Raw genomic sequence first — 15,224 nt, 5'->3', positions numbered from 1 at the left:
CGTCTCTTTCTGCCATGTAAGGACACAGCAAGAAGGCAGAGGTCTTTCACCAGGAATCCAATAAGCCAGTGCTTTGATCTTGGACTTCTCAGTCCCCAGAACTGTGAGATATACATGTTGGTTGTTTAAGCCACCCCACCTACGCTATTTTTCTGAGGCATCCTAGCAGACTAAAACACATTGCTAAAATTAACATTAAGGTGAGAAAAATTCTGGGGAGAAAAAGAACATATAGTGTTTGTTTGCTGCAGTTAAATCTAATCTGAATAATAATATAAACTCGAAATACTGGCAAAATAAAAAAGGACCAGTAGTGAAATTTCTTCTTTAATTTCTCTGAAACCATCTATGCAAGACAGGTAAGTAAGCCAGGACAAGTGGAACAGGGAAACAGACAGACAGCTAAAAGGCCAAGCAGTTTACAGCTATCTAGAAAATCACAAAACCCTATCTTCTGTAACCATGGACACTTAAGAGAAAATGGTTTACACTTCTCCTCCCCAACCAGAGGGCAAATAGCTTAAATCACCCTACTCAGGAAGATAGATAACAGAAATCCAATTAATGCCATTTGTTCCAATACACCCAATGATGGATCAAGTTAAGGGAATAAATCTCCTTTTGGTACATCAGCATAAAGCTGATGAATATTCTGCTGAGATCCTCCCCTAAGACCTTCCTTAAACTCCCTTTAAAGCCCTCAAGACGAAGGACCAGGGCACATTCTCACTCCCAGGAACACACCCACACCTTTCTTGCCCCCAGGTATTCATCTCCTAAACTCTAAGGCTCCCCATGAGACTTGCAACCAGGGGAGCAATAGGCAGCGGCAGCTCGTCCCAGGCTAACCCCCTGAACCTGTCCCCAAGGCCCACTTTTCTCTGACTTTGTAGTGAGTCAAAGCAGCCCACCTCACCCCACCGCTTTCTCATAAAATTTCTAGGGAGCCATAGCAGCCCTGCCTAGCTTTCCTGTTGCTTCTTCTCTTGTAAGCTCTTCCTTGTTTTATTGTCCCCAGCTTTAATAAACGTATTCTCAAAATCACCTGGACTGGTGTTATAAAATCTTTCCTAAACTAAATCAAGACCCCACAAGCTACAGGCCAGCCAGAGGCAGACCTGATGCAGACCCAATTTCTATCTAGTAACAACAGGACCAAATAATATACCTTGAAGTTTGCAGTCGACCCAGCTCAGTTTGTCATTTCAGCTCTACCAGGTTCTTTTATACTATATCAGAAGCCTCCTGCAATTGGGGGTGTGTAGTGGCCATATGTCCCCCATCTTAAGTAGATTTGCTACTAGGTGGTGTGTAACAATGAAAGCAAGTATGAGACCAAATTCTAGTAAACCCACAAACACTTATTAGTAAGTAGACACAGAAATAAATGAAAGAGCCTGTTCTTGTACACCCAGGGAAACCCATGCTCTCCTCTGGCAAGTGTCTTGCATGGAAGATTCACTCCAAAGCGGACACAATAATATCTGACAGCTGGAGCAGCCAATTCTCAATCAGAATGCTTTGCGAAGTGAGGTGACCAGAACCAAACACCAATTAGAGCTTTGGACTTTGTGTGCTGCTTCAAAGGTGCCAGATTGCTGGACTTCATGCAAGGGTCATGGTGGGTGCAAAGTCCTTGCAGCCCACCATTTATCTTCAATACCACTAATTTCACCAATTAGAAATCATTTCTAGTTATGCTGATTTATGGTATAAATTATGCTAAATTATGGCATAATAGTTAATATCATTAGGCTAATTTCTGAATCTACCTCTGGAAGGTAAACTCCTATCTAGGATCATTCTAAAGCTAACCATCTCCAGAGCACACGTTTCTGATAAGGGGACTTCAAATGCTCTCTAACTACACCAATGGTGCAGATTAAAATTAATTTACATAGGCATATATCCCATTGTTTACACAGAGAATAAAACACATACCAAACTTCAATCTTATTGAAAAGCAAATAAATTCAATATATTATGTAGAAAATCTTTCATCTATGCTGCGGCTTTGAACTTACCACAAATATGGGATCATTGGCTGCAGAATGTGGCAAAGCATTTGTCCCATTCAGGAAGGAATGAACCAAATTATGAAGACTCATCACTTGGGAGTCCAGGGTTCCATCTGCTTTATCAAACCCCTCCAGGGCATTCCTGAGAGGAATTGGTATGTCAGCAACAACAGTCATGAATTGATAAAGGTTTTTCATTTGCCCCAGCCTACTTAATCATCTTCTAATTTGAGATTGGGTAGGGAAATGGGGAGCTCTGCCATGGCTCATTAACTAAGAAATAGCCTTAACTGTTAATGATGATCTCCTCTAAGGGGAGGGAACTCTTATTCAGCGCTGGTTCTTCACCTGCTCAGTTGGGTTATATCTCTTTAGTGTCTGTATGACAATTTTTTACCTTCACATCTGTCTCCCAGACCAGACAATGAACTCTTAGAGAGCAGTTTTCTGAGTTTTATTAATAGGACTCAGTACCACGCCCAGCACATGGTCTGTGATCAGTAAACATTTTTGAATCAACATATACTCTTCTATTCCAATTTCTCAACTAAATAGACCTGCAGCTTGACTGTAATATATATTCAGTGTTCTAAACATATCCCCAAATTTCCCTTTCCTTTTTTTTTTTTCAACCTCCCCATTTTTAGTGTCCATATCCAACTCAGTGATCCTCTAATTTAAGCATACAACAGAATCACTGGAGAAAAACACTTATCTCATGCCCCACTTCCAGAGTTTCTGATTCAGTAGGTTCAGGTGGGGTCCTAACAATTTGTATTTCTAGCCAGTTCCTAGGTGATGCCAATTATGGTTGTCTGGGCACCACACTTTGAGAACCACTCCCTTAAATCTATATGGAATTCAATCTGTGTCAAAAGCATTTGTATCACAATGGAAAACTAATGCATGTTTATTTTCAAAACAATCTTAAAAGTTGCCCTTTATGTCACCTTTGACACTACCCTGAGGACTGTGCCAGCCAATCACAGACCCTGAGATCTGTTGCACTTAGCACCTCTACATTTAAGTTCAGTCTACCCACGCCCTGACCCCAAATAACCCATCAGTTACATAATTTATACACAGGTAAGAAAGAAAACCAAGTTTTGAAGAAGAATATGAATCTATCCATCATTTCTTTTTAGAGTCTCATTTATCTTAGTTTAAAATATTACTTATACACATACATATTTCTCATAATTCTTAAAGTTTGTTTAGAGGGAGAGAATTATTAGCTGACCTTTAAATTTCAAGCAGGGTAATGTCATGCTGTGTTGTAATTTAGGTTACATGAAGCCTGTAATTCCCCCTCTGAGATATCAGAACCCTATTTTAAGTTCTATGGCAGACAGATTTAAAAACAAAAAAACAAAAACAAAAAAAACAGAAAAGTATAAGAAAGATCATGAGCAAAATTATTTTGGCAAATATTTTTAAAATACTATATTTGATGAGGTTCCTTGGTTCTGAAGACTATACCTATATGTGTATATAAATTAGAAATATTAAAATGTTGTTCTAAATAGCTAAAGTATTAAAACTGCACTATTAATTATAGTGGGTGGATGATGACTTTTCTAACACTAATTCCTGGTTATCCCCTCTTATCAAGTCCTCTCCATTACTTAGCTTTGTCTCCTAACACCTGGATTTCCTTTCAATTCATTTTAACCACAGACATGAAAACCTAAGTGCTAGACTTCAGAGCACATACCTGAAGCTGAAAGTAGAGTTCTGGAAGAAAGGAGGATTGTCAAACTTCTTGAGAGACAGACAATCTTCTATGTCTTTTAAGGATGGCAATTTCTCACCGTTTCTTCCCGCTTGATTTCTTCTCAACAAACCTTCATAGGTTCCATTACACAGGGTGACCCGGCGGTTGTAGTCATCTAAGCTAAGATTTGTACGGGGATTAAAAAGAATATGTCTTAATGTGTCGATAGTATCGTAACTTTGGGCCAATCAAACCAACCAGGGTCATACAATAAAATGTATTACATTTATCTTAAAGGGTCAAAGATATATAGTAAAAGTACTGCCTCCAAACGTAATTATGTATTAAAGACTTTCAAAAACTCAGATGCAAAACTATGATATGTGAATGAATAGGTATTCATAATCATTATACTTACTATTCCACTGGAGAGACTGTAAGAGGGTGTACAGATAAGATGTTGATTCCTATTATGTGCATTTGAATCTTGAGTGACTGAAGAGAGAAGAGGGTGACCAGTACTATACAAGCTAAGCCAGTTGGGCAGAAGGGCCTATGTACTAGGAAAGCATTTAGGCAAACTGAAGGCAAATGGAGGTGGTCAGAGTAAAAACAGATAAAACAATACAGAGAGGAGGTATTACGGCAAGCGCTGTATTAGCAAATGCTCTAGGGCAGTGGGGATGGTCCTGTCAAGAACATGGAGGCTGCGAAAGTTCCATGCCCCCAAAAGATTATATTCCCCATGCCTGTTGTGGTCTGACATTCCACCATCAGAATGCCATCCCACTGATAGAAATAAAAATTTAGAGCTGTTTCTGTGTGGGTTTTAATGGATAGTACCAGGGATGCGAGAGTAGAATCAGCGCACAGGAGGATGGAAGAGGCCAGTTCCCTAAAACGAGGCAGGGGGAAAACACAAAGCAGGCCTCCAAGGCAGCGTTTCCAAGTGTGTTCCAGTGAGATGGTCTGTGAAATAAGGGTGCCAGGGTCACATAAGTGTAGGCCCCTCTTGAAGAGTAATAATAACGCTTATAGAAGAAAAGCCCTGAGACATTCTGAAACTAAAAAAAATTTTTTCGTCAGCATTCCCTAAATTTATAGGAATCTCTCTCACATACCACCTATTGATACCTCAAGGCATTATGAGAAGCGATGCTTCATGAAATTATGCTAAGGCACGTAAAAAGCACCTGTTAACACCCCCGTGTGGAGTGGAGCGCTGTTCAGAGGGCTGTAGCAAAAGCTTAGGATAGAGCGATGGGATCCTGCCAGCTAGGCTTCCACCCGTGAACGTAAGCACATGCCCTGGCTCGGGGGGTGTTGACATTGAAGCTTTGTGCCCTGGAACAGCCAAAAGACACCGGACAGGGGAGCTAGATCAGCAGGGTGAAAAACGAGATTTTGTAAGAAGCAAATGAATAAAGGAAGTACTCTTGGGAAATTTTTTTTCTGAGATCTGTGCCAGGAAAGAAAAACAAATTCAAGGACTCGCTGAGGACAGACTTCTTCCTGGGCTGCAGGCTGCTTACCTTCTTCTGTGTTCTTTAGTACTTAGAGCCTGTCCTCCCCCTAGCCCATCCCCCATCCCTCTCAACTCCTAGCACCCTAGGGTCCAGCCACACCACACTGCTTCCAAAGACTTTCTAGCTTCATATGTGATATTCCCTCCACCTAGGACACACTTCTCACCCTCCTCTACTTGGCTGAGATCTGTACCTCCTTAAAGTCTCAGAATAATCATCTCTCCCTCTTAGATTCTTTCCTCTCCTTGGCTTTGCACAAACATCTATTATGATACTTCCCACCTTGTGTTGTAATTTGTTTACAAGCATTCCACCTTTGTAAATATAAAACAATATTTTTAAAAAGCTTTATTGTATTCATCCTTCTATTCCCAGCACTATTACGATGCTTAGAATATGACTAAAATAGTTGATCTCAAAATGATGGCCAAGCTCATTCAGCTCACAAATGTGACTTTCATAATTTTTTTTTAAATCCTCATCCAAGAATATGCTTTTTTACTGATTTTAAAGAGGGAGGAATGAAGGGGGCAGAGAGAGAGAGAGAGAGATTGGTTGCCTCCCTCATGTGCCCCTATCGAGTACTGAACCCACAACCTGGGTATTCGACCCTTCAGTTCATGGCCCTACACTCTAACCAACTAAAATAAGGGTGCCAGGGTCGCATACCTCTATAGAGGCCATGCCTCTATATTTTATGTAAGAGTTTAGAATTTTTAAAAATCCTACCTCCCCCAGGAAAGTCATTTGCAGAAACATGTAAACAGAACCCAACATGCACTAGAAACAGAAATAAAAAGTGACTCGTCATCTCTCAGACATAAGAAAACCCAGTGTCTGGATTTCCAGTCTAGACCAGATGTGATTACCTATCACAGACAATTTCCCAGCTGGAGAATCTTGAGTTCTGACTAATCAGCGTCGGGTCATCTTGTCTTGCTGCCCCAAACAATTGGTCTGTACACACGTCACACTCATTCCTCCCAGTGGCAAAGTTCCAGTAGGGCAAAGCGAAGGACTCATTGCCAATAAGTCGCTAAAAGCAAAGGACATGCCTAGTCACTTCATCCATGCCATCAGATAGAACAGGAAAGCATATAATGCAAAGAATGTTATGGGTCTTCACCAAATGTATAACAAAATGTAAAGAACTAAAAGTATAGTTTTCACCAACCTGGAGATCTCTTTCCAGCCACAACAAATGGTACCGATGCCAGGTGACAAAGGCAGGTCCTTGGTGTGAGAAATCAATGGCCTTGTAAGGGCGGCCTGGTCCTAAAACAATTGGGAAACTAATTAGAGACCACAGAGCAGAGTTTTTTAAAAAGTTAAACCTTACCTAGGATGTGTCTGCAAAGCCAATAAATCCATGGTGTTTTAGTCCAAAATAATTGTTTTTGTCAATTATCTTTCTGAAAGCAGCAACAAAATAATTTCAGAATCAACTGGCACTTTTAGGGTGAATTCTTCAACTCTCCAAAGTTTGAATGTCAACAGAGACCCAGAGAAATTCAGATCACTTTCAGCTTTAAAAGTCCATGTTACATATTTAATGAAATCAGAGCCTCCAAAGGAATAGATCATTAAGACCTAAATGAAATACATTTTTAAAAGATATTTTCTAACTGATACCTTACAAATGAATACATTTATAAGGGAGGGATTAATTAAGAATAAAGCATCTTCTAATGCACTCGGTCTAATTCAGCATTTATATAACCAAAGAGAACTTTCACGGATTTTGCCTTAGCCATCAATCAGTTAGAACTACTGGCTGACAAGTGTGGTCGCCGACACTAGAAGAGAGAAAAATACGTTCAAACCAATTTGGCTGGCCGCTGGAAATGCCAATTTTACTGAAAAGTTGTGGGCCATTTAATGACCTCCCTGCTGCCTGTTCCATCCTTCTTCCCCCTTTCATAACAGCTTTTGATGGTTATGCAGAAACTTTAGCTAACTTTAGTTCTTTTTCAAAGTACCTATAATAACTTCAGAGAGCTGAACAGACATGAATATAAATTTAATTCCTAAATACGACCAGAACCTATGGTTTTTCTTTTACTCTTGAGAGACTAGCTTCTCATAAAGCAAACATTCCTCAGAGTCAGGACGGGAAAGCTATAAAGGTTTACAGCCAGAAGAGCCTCCTTATCTATCGATAAAGACAGATGTGTACTTGAGAGGCAAGTGTTTTAAAGACACATGGAGGAAAGGACCGCAGTTGCTGCTGTTGGCTATGCAGCCCTTTTTAAATGCTTTAATCCGGAAAAAGTTTAGAGTTCTCAAAACAGAATGATGAGGGAGAATAATATTGTATGCCAACTGTAATGGAAAATCTTGTTTTAATTCAAAAAATTAATTAAAGTTAAAATTTAAAAATGATGAGGGAAAATCAAGTGATGGGGAGCCAGTGATAAACACGAGGACAGACAATCCCAAATAATAAGGGGACTATGCAAAGTGAGCTTCATGTCCTCATTAACCCTCACCCCAGTGGGAATAATAGCAGGTATAACCAAGGGTTCAGAACTGCACTGAGCAGACCCTGGAATGGACTCAAGCCCCTCTGGAACAAACGAGGGTTTATGGCTTTCAATTAAGTCAAAAAGGACTGAGGATGGAGCAGAACCTACTAGATTAATGAAGTTCCTCCCATTCCAAGTCCTACCCAGGCCCCAATTTTTAGGATCCAGAAGGGCAAGGCACCATTTTCTCGAGCATCAAACATAACTGTAGTCCAATAAGTGAGCCAGAAGGAACACTACATTGCTGTGGCTATGCTTTTTCTTGACAGTACAACTCCAGAAAAACCCTGGGGATCCCGGCAGGGCATGGGCACCGTAGATGATGACCTGGGAGTCTAAAGACTAACACATGTGAGTTTACTGGTAATGACACGCTTCCAACACACACTCTAATTCTGCCCAAAGAAGTGTCATGTGGTTTAGCATGTGTTTAGTTAATTCCTCTAATTTGAAAAAAGGGTCAGAGAGGGCTCCCATGGCCAGATTTAAAAATGTTTTCTGCTGGAATCAAAAGAAATTTGCCTTGCCCTGGCTGGTGTGGCTCAATTGGTTGAGCATCATCCCATGCACTGACAGGTGGGCCAGGTCAAGTCCTGGTCAGGGCTCATGCCCTGGTTTTTGGCTCTATCCCCAGTAGGGGCAGTGCAGGAGGTAGCTGGTCAATGTTTCTCTCACATCGATGTTTCTCACTCCTTTTCTCTCTCTCTAAATTCAATAAAACTATTTTTTAAAGGAATTTGCCTTCAGTTCACCATCTCTTGCCTTTGAGAATTAATAGCTTTGTAAACAAGAGTTGGACTTCGACTCAAAACACAAGCTACAGGAGAGAACATTTTCCAATGTCTGCAGCTGACGTGCAGGAAGAAACTGCTCCAGCCTAACTTTAGGCAGCATTTGACAGTTCTCTGACTTTTGCACACACCTACCCCTCCCTTCAGGTTGGGCTCTTGTTAATTAACTTGTCTGAAATTACTTTCCATCCAATTACCCACCCCCAAACACAAACCTATGATAATATACGTTAACCTAAGGGGGAAACCCACCTAATAATGTATCTCTAACAGAATAATAATGAAGCCACACAAAGAAATCATAAATGCTGCAGTTGGCGATCTGTGGCTGGGTCCCGTTGGGCCCAAGCAGGCCCAGCCAGTGTTGCGTGGTGATCACGTAGTCAGGGTGTGTGGTGTTCTTCGCGAGGTCTAAAGCACCCAAGAACTGCTCCCTCTCCTGAGGGGTCAAAAAATGAATGTTCTTTCGAACAACCGGTGGTTTCTTCTGATCGCAGTTGGGGCCAGTCCAGCCAAACTTGCAGTCTCCACAGTTAAAGCCAGAAAAGTTTCCTGGAGTATTTGGGATGGGGCGGGGGGGGGTGGAGGAGAGAGAGACGGAAGAAGTAAGTTTATGTCCTTTGGAAGAAATTTCTGAAGTTAACAGTTGAACTTTGGGGTAGAATGGATGAGAAGATGACGGTGCTTGCAAGGGGGAAAAGAAAGCCAATTTCCTTCCCTTACTCTCTTGAAATGTTTGTATCTCAAAGTGAACTGGACACTAGAGAGTTCCCTAGAAAATTTTCCTGCAAAGAAACAGGATATCAAATGTATTACATGCTGCTATGGACTCAACTGTGTCTCCCCCCAAACTAATATGTTGCAGTCCTAACCCCTAGGACCTCAGGATATGACTGTATTTGGAGACAGGTTTTTTAAAGAGGTAATTAAGTTACAATGAGGTCATTTGGGTGGTCCCTAATCTGGTATGACTGGTGTCCTTATAAGAAGAGGAAAGTTAAAGACAGACAGTTGCACAGATATCAGATAGTGAAGACACAGGTAGAAGACAGCCAAACCTGCCAACATCTTGATCTTGGACTTCAGGCCTCCAGACTGTGAGAAAATGAATTTCTGTCAGCTAGTCTGTGGTGCTTTGTTATAGTAGCACTAAGTGCACGTTGTCATCTATACTGTCCTTCCTCTCGTGGGTCATGCAGGGTGTCCCTTCCTAGTCCTCTCCATCTCCCTACCTGAGACTGAGCGGCAGCCTCGATGTCCACCTGCTGAGCCCTGCTACCCTGTGGCATACACTAAAAGGCTGACACAAGACAATTCATTGATTTAGAGGAAAGACTATACACTAAGCTAAAGGTGAAACCAAAATATATAAGCTGATTTCCAAGAATTCAGGTGAAATCTAACATTAAGAAAGTTGGTTCATTTCACAAAGGAGACAGAGTTAAGGCAAAATCAATGGAGTCTGGCAGGTCATAAAAGTGAATTAGCTGCCATGGTATCAAATGGGTTCCCTATGTTTGCACAAATGTCTCTGCTCTATCAACCCAGGGAATGAGAACTAGGCAACCAATCGATGTGTCTCTCTCACATCGATGTTTCTCTCTGTCTCTTACCCTCCCTTCCACTCTCTCTAAAAATCAATGGAAAAATATCCTCAGGTGAGGATGAACCAAAAAAAAAAAAATTGTACATCCACTATTATTGAAAAGTAAAAAAATTAAAAAATTCATTTTACACCATGTCTCAGAAAAAATACTCCAAAGCTCTGCAGATCCTTTTCATTTTTTAGCTTCTAAACCTGGTCTCAAAAATCTGTTAAAATGCTGATGACAACTGAAAAGTGCAACAATTTAAAAATTTAAATGTAGCACCCAAGTGTTTATTTCTTTAATTTAGACTTCCTAGTAGTTCCTTACATCAATTTAACATGTTATTTTTTTCCCTTAATCCACCATAGCAACAGCAAAAAAAATAGAGGGCCCTTTTAGAAATGAAGAGAGAAAAAAAAAATAAAGGATCCCTAGATACCAATCTATCTAGCACTGAGTATGTCCTTGAGCAAAAAATAAATTTAAGAAGACAAAGTCCGATATCTACTTAGGACTGGGATAAAATGGAAAGAGACTAAGGGCAACCAAACAATGCACGTTCCTACACGAACTACATCAGCTCAACCTCAGAAAGCTATTAGACTAAATAAGCTTAAAGACCACCGATTAGTGGATTTATAAGGAGCTCTAAATAGCCTATTCCTTTTAATTAGAGATTCTATTATTTTAATAACAATACTTTATACTCACATAGGGCCTTTCATCTACAGAGCTCAAAAGGATTTTACAGGTGTGGTTTCATCATTATCCCCATTTCAGAGATTGGAAAATGGAGGCCTTAGTCACTTGTACAAACAAGAAGTTCTCAGACAACTATTCAAAAACTATTTGGTGTGCATGTTTTTCAAAAGTCTAAAGACACAGCTGCAACTGGTTAGTCTCAGAAATGCCATCTGGCAGGTATGACTTATAAAGTGAATGGCTAAGTCTCCTGAAATTCAGCTCTTCCTGGCAATTAAGTTCAATAATATTTGTTTTCAATTTATCTCCACAGAGAATAGAGAAATTAGAAATTATCTCTAGAGAATTTGAGCACATAATTCAGAGTCTCTCCCCCGCGCCCGCCCCCCCCCCCCAGAGTTTGCATTTATTTTAATTAAATAGGCTAAAATATTTTACCAACTTCAAGATCATAGAAACTATGGTGTGTTAATTTTTATTTTCATTTTAATTTTTTTGTGTGGTAAGAAAACTTACATTTTTAAGTGTACAATACATTATTGTAGGTACAAAGCTATACAGAACTGTCAAAGTTATTTTGCTCAATCTGATTAATTTAAATAACTCATGTAAGTAGAATCATGCAGTTTTTGTCTTTCTGTGACTGATTTATTTCTTTAGCAAAATATCCTCCAGGTTCATCCATGTGCTTACATATTACAGAATTTTCTTCCTTTCTCGGCTGAATAGTATTCAATTGCACATATATACCACTTGGCTAGGATGTGGAGAAACTGGAAACATTGTGCACTATTGGTGGGAATGCAAAATGGGGCAACTGCTTATGGATAACAGTATGAATGTTCTTCAAAACTTAAAAATAGAACTATTATATGATCCAGCAATCCCACTTTGGGGTATTTATCCAAAGGAATTGAAATTGAGATCTCGAAGAGATATTAGTATCCCATGTTCATTCCCAATAGCTAAGATGTAGAAACAACCTAAATGTCCAGCAATAGATGAATAGTGTGCTTATTTTTCCACTGATTTAACAAAGTTCAAGGTCATCAGTAGTCTATTGGCCAGAAGCTAATCTATACTTCTTTTTTTTTTTTTTCCAATCCTCACCTGAGGATATTTTTCCATTGATTTTTAGAGAGAGTGGAAGAGAAAGGGAAACACAAATATATCGATGTGAGAGAAACACATCAATTGCTTGCCTCCTGCACGCACCCTGACCAGGGCCCCAGATGGACACCCAAGGTACGTGCCCCTAACTGGAATCGAACCTGGGACCCTTCAGTCACAGGCCAACACTCTATCCACTGAGCCAAACCGGCTAAGGCTATACTCCTTTAAATTTTGGGTGACCCCAGGTGAATCCCAGAGTCCTATTTGCAAAGTAATTATGAGGCTACCAGAGAAGAGGGCTTTGGAGCACTCAAGATTAGTTTTAAATTGTGAAGACTGTCTCCTAAACCATGAAAAAGCTACCCTAGGGAGGCAAGCAACTCACTCTTTAGGGAGAATACACGGAAAGACATGTGTCTTGCTTTGGGACATATGACACATCACAGTGATTACTGTGTCTACTAAATAACTTCCCAGTTCTGTCACTAAGGACTTAGTCTGGTGCCCTGAGACCCAAAGAAAAAGACCATCTAGCCAATGTAAGTGGAGCCATCCAAAGTGGGGATGGAAAGAACTATGGTCCTGTATGAGTTTGGATAAATCAACTCATGGAAGAGGGGGGTAAGCCATAACCTGGTAGTGGGTCTCAGAAGCAGCCATGGCCGTGACAATGGCTGGAGTTGGAGACCATACACCATACACCTTGAGGAAGCCCTGCTTCCTTTGACTGGTTTTTGGACATGAGAGGTCCTTACAGTCTGGACTTACAGGACAGTCCTTGTTTCTGGCTCTCTGCCTCATAGGTATGTTTATCCTCCTCGGAACAGGGCATCCCTTTTATGTTTTGAATGTAGGCCACCGTGACCCCAAGTTTCTGACACTTGTAGAGAAATATTTATAAGCATTCCCTCAGGAAAGAGAAATTGCAATTATCCCTTCTATTCTGCCACTCTCTGTTCTTCCCATCCCCACCTTTAAAAAAAAACAAAAAACTTGTTACACAGGTCAAAAAGATAAATAAAGTAGATGGTGATAAGAAGAATGGACATTTATATCTGATTTCTTAATACCTTCTGTCTCAGAGATTTCCAACCTGTGTGCTTGCGTAACTCTAACATTGATTGACTCAGAAATAAGTGTTCTGGAAGAAATTTTGATTCAGCCCATACAAAGAAATTACTGTGTTGTGTGTTTTCCAATCACCCAAGTAATATGAAACCTGCTGTTTCTCATTAGACTGCAAAGCCATGAGAATCTACGAGATAATGTCTATAGAAGCAAATGCTCAATTGGTTTAGAAAAATGGACAGTAATATTCAATATGCTATTAAAAACTCCTGGCCACAATTAATACTCAAGGCAAAATTACTAATTTCTTTGAGTCATAGAATTAACAATATGACTACAAAATGATTATAAAGCCAGAATTATTTTTAAAGTTTAAAAATGCCAGCATCATTCCTACTTTAATATCACAATCCTTTGTACATTCTCTTAGTTTACTTTTTATAACCTTACATAGTTCAATTATCTGTATTTTCCAGGGTTTTGGTATCATATAAAAATATAATAAAACATAATTTAAAAAGGAAAACCCCTTATGCAGCTGGACACTGCAGGACAGTGTCGAAGGGCTTGGCTCAAGTTGCGCTTATGTTTTCTGTGTTTCAAATGCCCTGCCCGCCTTTGAGAGTTGTCACGGCTGTCACCGCTGCTGAGCATGGAGGGAGCCCAATGAAGAGGACCTGAGAAGACTCAGAAGAGCCAGAGGCATAAGAAGTGCACAGAGATTAAAAAGGAACGGGTCATAAGAGAGACCAAGGCCAAAAAGAGGGACACTGCACAACTCTGAAATGCCCACATCGAACCCAGAAAAGAGAAAGAAAAGCCATTGCTCTCTGATAACAATCCTCCCTTTCCAGAACAGAGACAGCTTGGGCCTGCCACATCTCTCCAGCTTTGGCTAAGTTATGACCCACCCAGGCATAACGTCCCCCTGCGTGAGACCTGTCAAAATCATTCGAAACTCGGACACCAAGACGACAGAACACCTGCCTTCCACGCCCGTCTTCCAGATGCCAACCTCACCCACCCCTCTCTTCAACAAGTGCAAACCCATTTCGGGAGAAGCATCGAATCCATCGTGAAAGGACTTGCTCTGGCTTTCAAAGCTGACTCCTGAGCCCTGTAGCTTCCAACAGACAAGCCAGTGGTATGTTGGCATGAGTTCATATAGCCAGGCTTGGCTCATGTAATATTTACTTAGATTCCATAACTACATGTACCAGAGGGCGTGAAGAATATAAGCAAGACATTAGCCTTCCTCAATTTGCTCCCTACGAGAAACAAACTTGGATTGCCTTTCAAAGCCTGGTCTAGCAGGCTCTTAGACGGGGCTCCTTTCCCAACGGGGCCCTCCCCACTCAGTTAGGAGCAGGCCAGGTCTCCCCCAGGGGGTCTGCCTCACCTGTGCACTTGCAGGTCCGGTTGAAGAACTTCCGTGGCCACCGTTCTCGGTCATCCTGGTTTCTCAGGACGTAGGGACCACTCCAGGGCCTGGTGTCGGCTTGCACCTCCGTGCACTGGCCCCGGCCCTCTTGAGAGCCACAGACGTTGGCCGGCTCCACACCCAGCGGCGGGCAGCACTCCTTGGCCACCAGGCTGGCCACCGTCATGCAGACCCGGGGGAACTGCGCCCAGGCTCCCGGCAGCATTCCACAGCCCAGCCAACTGAGCAGAAGCCCCCACCAAAGGGAGCGCATGGCTTTAAAATCAGGGAACTTTCTCTCTCCTCCTATAGACTGCTTTCTTCTTGTCTTCCACTTGAGCTCTTGAGCATTCACTCCGTTTTTTTTTTATTTTTGTTTGTTGTTGTTTTTTTGTTTTTGTATATTTCTGTTTTGCGATCTGTTCTGCTCCTCTTTAAAAAATACCCACAAAATCACAGAACCCACGCATGTGCACGTGTGTACATGCACATGCACAGGCTATTTTATGTGATCCAAACAACTCAAACAAATTTAATTTTATAGAAGCGCCTCTAACAGCCAGATTTAATGAGGGTAGCGCTTCTCACCCCCTTCCCCGTTAAATCAGGCTTTGTCTAATTGAGTTAATTTGCAGAGCACTCCCGTCATACTACTTATTATGCTGGTATTTTTAAAACCCCTCCTTTACTCCTTAGCCCATGACTTTAATTGCCTTGAACTCAGTTCAAAAGCCAAACACCGGGCTGCCTTTATTCCG

The 15,224-nt window shown here is 41.1% G+C and overlaps 1 protein-coding gene across 2 annotated transcripts in view; it reads right to left on the bottom strand.

The window, feature by feature from the left end:
• The window catches only part of DCT (dopachrome tautomerase), a gene marked incomplete at both ends in the record, with an annotated part of 28,704 nt that extends 13,887 nt beyond the window's left edge, over positions 1 to 14,817 (bottom strand). Inside the window, 6 exons of one of the 2 annotated variants that reach the window (XM_079778800.1) lie at positions 2,025 to 2,160; positions 3,733 to 3,912; positions 6,128 to 6,294; positions 6,433 to 6,533; positions 8,827 to 9,126; positions 14,446 to 14,817. In XM_079778800.1, the coding sequence (XP_079634926.1) occupies positions 2,025 to 2,160; positions 3,733 to 3,912; positions 6,128 to 6,294; positions 6,433 to 6,533; positions 8,827 to 9,126; positions 14,446 to 14,740 (1,179 nt within the window). The remainder of the gene's footprint in view (positions 1 to 2,024; positions 2,161 to 3,732; positions 3,913 to 6,127; positions 6,295 to 6,432; positions 6,534 to 8,826; positions 9,127 to 14,445) is intronic. The other variant, XM_079778801.1, reaches the window with a different exon arrangement.
• Between the last annotated feature and the right edge of the window lie 407 nt (positions 14,818 to 15,224).

This window comes from Cnephaeus nilssonii, assembly GCF_951640355.1.
Source record: "Cnephaeus nilssonii genome assembly, chromosome: 8".
NCBI classification, from domain to species: domain Eukaryota; kingdom Metazoa; phylum Chordata; class Mammalia; order Chiroptera; family Vespertilionidae; genus Cnephaeus; species Cnephaeus nilssonii.
Note: the sequence above shows the minus strand (reverse complement) of the source record. Positions and strands in the feature narration are given on the sequence as shown.